The 6,811-nt window shown below is 41.3% G+C and overlaps 2 protein-coding genes across 2 annotated transcripts; one reads left to right on the top strand and one right to left on the bottom strand.

The window, feature by feature from the left end:
* Nucleotides 1–131: 131 nt before the first annotated feature.
* LOC113537278 (inhibitor of growth protein 1) lies at nt 132–3,051 on the top strand. The gene is made up of 2 exons (XM_026931692.3): nt 132–579; nt 1,974–3,051. The coding sequence occupies exons 1-2, from the start codon at nt 444–446 to the stop codon at nt 2,684–2,686; spliced, it is 849 nt and encodes a 282-aa protein (XP_026787493.2). The 5' UTR covers nt 132–443; the 3' UTR covers nt 2,687–3,051.
* Nucleotides 3,052–3,334: 283 nt separating this feature from the next.
* On the bottom strand, nt 3,335–5,707 carry LOC113537306 (ubiquitin-conjugating enzyme E2 A-like). Its single transcript, XM_026931725.3, has 6 exons — nt 5,517–5,707; nt 5,061–5,141; nt 4,760–4,785; nt 4,446–4,535; nt 4,187–4,275; nt 3,335–3,962 (listed from the first exon to the last, which is right to left on the bottom strand). The coding sequence occupies exons 1-6, from the start codon at nt 5,558–5,560 to the stop codon at nt 3,834–3,836; spliced, it is 459 nt and encodes a 152-aa protein (XP_026787526.1). The 5' UTR covers nt 5,561–5,707; the 3' UTR covers nt 3,335–3,833.
* Between the last annotated feature and the right edge of the window lie 1,104 nt (nt 5,708–6,811).

Consider the following 6,811-nt stretch of genomic DNA (forward strand, 5'->3'; position numbering starts at 1 on the left):
TTTTGCATCCCGAAGACTAGAAATCGGACAAATTTCAACGCCTTCAAAATGCGTTTTAGGCTGTTGATCATCTGGACGCAACACTGCTCGTCCCTTTTTTGCTGCGTTAGCGCATGCGCATTAACAACCAGACTGTTCCCCCAAGTGTTTGAAACTACCCGGAGGATCTCCACGCTGGGATCAAGTAATGCGACACGGACATTTTCACTCCTAAACGGACTGCCATCTGAATATTTCATATCGGATTTCTTGTTTGTTGCGCTGATTGTTTTTTTTATCCTTTTCGAGCTACATTTTTTGGTTTGAAGTTTCTGCTGGATGCTTGTAGGGCGGTTTTGCGGTGCGTTGTCCTGAGGATAATCTTCTCGCAAGGTATAAATGCGTTTTGTGTAGCCAGTTAATGGACTTATTCCGAGAATCTGAAGTAAACAGTCGGAGATAAAATGTTAAATACAGCCAGCTGGGATCCACTGCAGGTGACTAACTATGTAGCTGAATATCTGGACTTGGTCGAATCGCTGCCGTTCGACCTACAAAGAAACGTGTCTCTGATGAGAGAGATCGACTCGAAATATCAAGGTAATGGCTCTTTTTTACTCCATAATCCGCTTGTGGAGCTGGGACCAGGTTGTGGTTGTGATGTGAGGAGGAGAAATCACGTTGTGCGTTTGGATTGAAGTGCTGAGTGAACACAATGGGGTTCATACAGTTTCTCTGCTCCATTACAAACGTCTACTATAAATCTCTATCGACTCGTGTTGATTTTCCTGTACATTTTCCTCGGTGCTGTCGAGGGGATATAAATATGACCAGCACGACTGCTCTAGGTTTCAATCTATCCTCAGTGATGTGTGTGTGTGTGTGTGTGTGTGTATATATGTGTAGCATATGATTTGGGGGGAAATGGCGATTTACTAGGTCTGCTGTGTTCACTTTGTTTTCTCGCTCGTTTTGGTTGGACACAATAGTCGGATTTGGTGGGAATATTTGAGACATTGTGAGGGATTTATATCTAAATAGATATGTATATTTATGCTGTCAGTTTATCAGCTGTAATCTACGCTGTCATTGTGTTGGTACTTGAATGAAACGAGCACTTTGCAACAGTCGGAGAAATGAAGAATACAATTTTATAGCTAATTCACCCGCTGCTTTTAAAACTATCCTCGGACTGTACCGGCTGTATCTCTCTCTCTCTGTCTCTCTCTCTCTGTTTTAATCTTTTTGTGTACTATTCTTGTACCGACCGAATGAGAAATTCAAACAACATGTTCCTCGACTCCTGCTTGGGTACGAAAAAACTTTTTAGCCAAGGAGTTTCCACTATTAAATGAATTAACCAATATTCCCAGCGTTTTCGCTAACGTTTTTAAACGACGTGCGTCAGCTCATTCGACACTGTTGTGTAGAAATGGGCACGAAACGTACGCTACAGATTTTATTTGCACAGACTACAAACTCCACCCACCTCCGTTTCTGATTGGCCAACACAGCTCAGTCTGTGCAGGTTCGTCTTGCGTAAAACAGCAGCAATTGGTTGGAGGATCGTCAGTAACTTTGAAGCCCCGCCCATTCCGGATGCAGCAGGTCGAGTTCCAGATCAGTGATTGGTTTCTTAACGTTCTAGAAGGTGGGACTCGGGTTTAGATGCTCTCCTGTGATTGGCTGTGTGTTAATATGCAGAGAGGCGGGGTGTATTTGTGTTTATGCCGAGTTTTTGTGGCCAAGTACTTTACTTAAAGTTCAATGTCATGTCGGTTTGAGCTTGTATTTAGTGATCTGTCCTACATTTAAAAAGGATTTATTCTTATTAAACATTTTACTTGTTGCAATAGCTGTGCCAATGTGTACAACTGCTAATCACTGTCTTTGTGGTATCTTGCTTTGCTAATAAAAATAAATATTTGAAACTCTCAATTCAAAGAATGAAATCTAACTTCAGATGGTGAATGTGTCATGCATGTTTGTTGCAGAGATCCTCAAAGAGCTAGATGAAGCATACCAGAAGCACAGGCAGGAGGAGGACCCTGTCCAGCGGCGCCGCCTTTTGCACTGCATCCAGCGCGCACTGATCCGCAGCCAGGAATTGGGAGATGAGAAGATCCAGCTTGCTGGACAGATGGTGGAGTTGGTGGAGAACCGCAGCCGGCAGGTGGATGCTTTCACCGAGCTTCTGGAAGCCCAGCACGAGCCCCATGACGTGACCTCTGTGACAGCCGTCATCCCTGGCAAGAGGCGTGAGGAGGAAAAACGCAGAGAAGAGACCCCGGGTTCGGTCGAAAGGATGGCAAGTGCCAGCAAGCGCTCGAGGCGGCAGAAGAACAACAGCAATGAGAACCGGGAGATGATTCATAATGACCGTGATGAAGTGACCAGAGAGAAACGGGCCAAGACGTCGAAGAAGAAGAAGAGATCCAAAGCAAAGCAGGAGAGGGAGGCTTCACCAGCAGACCTGCCCATCGATCCCAATGAGCCCACGTACTGTCTCTGCGAGCAGGTTTCCTATGGGGAGATGATCGGCTGCGACAATGATGAGTGTCCTATTGAGTGGTTCCATTTCTCCTGCGTTGGCCTCAACCATAAGCCCAAGGGGAAGTGGTATTGCCCAAAGTGCAGGGGTGACACAGAAAAAACCATGGACAAAGCCTTGGAGAAATCCAAAAAGGAGAGGGCATATAACAGGTAGCCACATACCTGTTGAACTATCAACCATGAACCATGTGTTGAACTGTCAACATTTCTATTTATTTTATATATTTGTTTAATGCTAGGAATAATTTCTTTGTCAATTTGTCACCTCAATCTACATTTTAGAAATTATTTACTACCAAACAGCACTAAAAGAGCTTAAACTCGAACCTCCTGAGTTTAAGTTTTCTAAATGTGGCAGTGATGTTCTCAAAGAAGTATTTGACCTTCATTTCTTTTGTTGTTACTTGAACAGTATGAGTGACAGAAGTATTTTATGAAGGTGCTCACAGCATGTGGTTATTATGTGTTAAGTGTTTAAGTAGAAATGTCCTAATTGGTAATAAAACATGTATAAAAATCTGTTAGATTTTTTTTTACTTTCTATTTAGTACTGTAATAACCAGATACGAATTGAAAAACAAAATGACTGGACTTGTTTTAAGATCTTTCACCATTCATTAAAGGATGAGTGGGGAAACCTCAAGGTTCTATCACAGGTCCAGTCACTTTTAGTTGCTACTGGACACTCTTCTTTCTGTAGGGTAAAAGAAATGAACCCTTGGGCTATTTAAAAAAAAAAAAAAAAAAAAAAAAAAAAAGTTCAGCCACACACACCCGTACTAATCAGCCTGCACAGACAGAGCACATGAACGTCAAAGTGTATTCTTACAATATGGTACATGAGAGGCAGGTTTACAACACATCATGGAATATAAAATCACACATCCGGGCATGTAACAGCACACGATACAGCATAATTGTGTGATAGGTCAGTTCCAAACCAGGCACGGTCAAATGCAACAACGTCAGGCCAGTACCATGTCAGTCCATGGAATTTGACTCCACTTCTTAAAAAAAGGCCCCTTGAATAGAACATTGTTTACTCCAGGTTCCCATGGCAAAAGGCCAGTGTATTTGGTTACGTATTGGACAGTGAGGCCAGATGGTCAATAGGACAGCGCGAGTCCTCCAAAGGAGGAGAATATGGGTAGAGTGGGTGAGGAAGCAGATTAAAGTGCATTTGAGCTCTATATTGGATGGAGCGAGTGAGAGAAAGAAAAAGAAAGAGGACAGGACAGGTGGGTGGAACGAGATGCTTCACAATTCACTCGGTTAAACTATAACCACACAGAGTTCACAGGTCAACTGTCCCTCCAGCTCTGCTCAACGATGGCTGATACACGCTTCTCGTACTCGCGCTTGTTCTCCTGGTAGAGCTGGGCTGCTTGGCTGTTTGCTGGACTGTTGGGATTGGGTTCATCAAGCAAAGACTGTAAAGAGAAGCAACCAGAGATCATGAAAAATAATAGTCATAGTCTGCAGTCATCCACATCATTTTGAATGTCTAGCAGATGGACTTAAGGTTATGACTTGCATTTTATATATATATGCAAAGAACTGTTTTCTAAGAGAGTACTAGACAATCCTAATAATTTTTATGTTAAATAAAACATGAATAAAAAAAAAAAACAGCTGAAAGATTTCAACGATTTACCTGGATTGAGGTGAGAATTGATGAAACGTCATAAGTCGGACTCCAGCGATTTTGCAGAATATCGAGACATATGCTTCCATCTGCGTAAACTGAAATGAGAGCATAATTAGCATCTTTTTTTTTTTTTTTTTTTTTAGGAAAGCTTACATTTTTTATTTAAATAACCCATGACTTCCCTTCTAAAAAACGAGAAGCAAATTTATTAAAATTGGTGATAAAAACAAAGCTTAATATCTAAATTAGAAAAATAGGACTTTACCATTAGGATGAAACATCTTGGAGGTGAATCGGACTGTGGGTGGTTTATTGGGGTATTCCTCAGTGAACTCGACAGTCAGCTTGAATGTACCTGTAAGAAGATGATGTAAAGCGATGCAGGATGTGCAGTATTACAAATGCTGTTAGTCGAGGCTGTGTTTAAGGTCTGCACTTGTGTGTAATTTTACATTAACTTGGCTAATCTGATATTTTGAGGGTTGTGTTGAATATATCGGATTATCAGCACATGACTACTGCATGTTATTCTAATAATAATAATAATAATAATAATAATAATAGAGGAGGGATACTTACCATCTTCAAAGGGCGTGCCCTCTGGTCTGCAAAAAAAAAAAAAAAAGTAAATAAGCAATCTCTTATTACAGTTTAGTGAAAGGACATTTAGACAGAAGGAGGATTGGCTGCAAGCTGACAGATGCACCTGACAAAACCAGATAAGACCTTTAGTCTAGGGCTTGATCAACATGGCGTGATCAACATGATCTACGTGACTATCTAACATGAGGTGTTAGAGAAAACAGAAAGGCAAAACCAGGCCTGATTCCCTCGATGAGCTTTTCTAAGTGGCCTGGCTGCTAAGTGCTTATTTGCTTACCCAAATATAACCGCGTTCCACACCATGATATTATTCTCTGATGGGGCACCGCTGACACCGGCAGGGGGATCCTCCTGAAGTCTGATTTAACAACAAAACAAACTGCTATTAGTGATGATTTGGGCTTAAATACCTGTATCACTACGCCGTGATGAGGCTGTGACGTCATACTGATTTCTGCTCGAGCTTAAAAAGCTGGAATGACGTTTAACTTTAGACGTCAAACTTGCGTCGGATGTGAAGCAAAAAATTATAATAATAATCTCAAATTCTGTCGATCTGTGTCCCAAATAGGATATGATTCTGCTCCGTGTGTTAGATTATTCTACATTACGATTACGTAATCATAAGTATCCATAAAATGAATATTTATAATCGAATCCAAACAAGGTAGCTAGCCTCCAAGCGACTGCCGTAAACACCGCCAGCTTCCTTGAGCATTCTTGGCAGATTCACCTTTTAAAATCCCTCATGAGCCTTCTTCGGGCTGGAGTGGACATCCTTACAGGTAGACGACAGCTCGGTGAGAATTGTTATGACAAAATATGTCAATATTGCAGCTTAATTTCAGCTTAATATCAAATCCCAGCCCTCCGTCGACTCGCACACGTCGGCCTCGGGAAGGCAGCTAATGTTTAGAAATCTGCTATGAGGATTTCAACGCGGAATTACAGACCGTACCATGTCTGTAGCAGGGGGAAGTGTTTATTCACAGCGTCCTTAATTCACACCTAAAGTGAGCGAATATTAATTTCTTAAATCGCATGAGGATTTTGTGCACTATTTACTTAACGTTCGCGTGGATAGAAAATATTTCTTTCACACTGTTATATAAGGTCCTCGCGTAGTTATATGACCCCCCTGTACACGTACAATGGTCGGTCCGGACATGTGGGCGGAGTCTGAATGACGCAGTAAAGGTCGACGTGTGTGTCCGGACACATGAGCTCCAACTCAGAAATAGCATTCTAATCAAATTTCAGCTTTTGTTTACTCGCAGGCTGGGAAACCTGTGTACAGCTTTCTGCGACCCCCACGCTTTCTGCGTATTAAAACGATAAAGGATGTGACTGACAAGCTAAATTATTTAATTTTCCATTAATTAAATGTGATCAGCCTTCTTTCAGCTTTTGCTATAATGAAATAATCTCCTTGCCTGGACTCGAAAACATGCACAACACAACACAGCATCATTCCTCCTTCAGAATCATCATGGGCTGAAAAGTGTGCAGCATTAACCGAGTTTCAGGATGAGCTTACACCAGTAAACACTGTACAGGATGTCAAATTTACTCTTCTTTCTTAAAGGTGCAATAGTCAATATTTTTCATTTCTTACTAGTACAAGTAATGTGGAAAATATGTGTAAATGATTTAAAAAAGGAATACTTTAAGCCAATCTCAGCACAGATGTTTTACGTGGCTGAAAAAAAAAAAACACATACACATTTTGGAAACCTGCCTTCCGGTCCGGAATATTTGTTTGTATTTAGATTGTCCTCTTGTCAGTCATTCTATAGACACGCCCCCTTACACATCCCCATGAATCATTATGAGGAGAATTCTGCATGTTTATAGAGTTGTTACTTGGCTTTCAAGCAGCTGAATGAATGAGTGCACTCAGAAGTAATGTTATGACAGTCCTTGCTAATGCAAACTCTTGCTGAACCATTATTGGTTTTCATGGCAGAAGTTACATGTGTACATAGGTGGGATTGGGGACAGGCTCAAGGAGTTTTCAAAAAATTATTT

Source organism: Pangasianodon hypophthalmus, chromosome 26, assembly GCF_027358585.1.
Source record: "Pangasianodon hypophthalmus isolate fPanHyp1 chromosome 26, fPanHyp1.pri, whole genome shotgun sequence".
NCBI classification, from domain to species: Eukaryota; Metazoa; Chordata; class Actinopteri; order Siluriformes; family Pangasiidae; genus Pangasianodon; species Pangasianodon hypophthalmus.

Coding starts and splice junctions, on each gene's coding strand:
- LOC113537278 (XM_026931692.3), top strand. CDS start 444: ATGTTAAATACAGCCAGCTGGGATCCACTGCAGGTGACTAACTATGTA. Junction 580..1,973: donor GATCGACTCGAAATATCAAG/GTAATGGCTCTT, acceptor TGTTTGTTGCAG/AGATCCTCAAAGAGCTAGAT.
- LOC113537306 (XM_026931725.3), bottom strand. CDS start 5,560: ATGTCCACTCCAGCCCGAAGAAGGCTCATGAGGGATTTTAAAAG. Junction 4,536..4,759: donor GGGCACGCCCTTTGAAGATG/GTAAGTATCCCT, acceptor ATCTTCTTACAG/GTACATTCAAGCTGACTGTC. Junction 4,276..4,445: donor CAAGATGTTTCATCCTAATG/GTAAAGTCCTAT, acceptor CTCTCATTTCAG/TTTACGCAGATGGAAGCATA.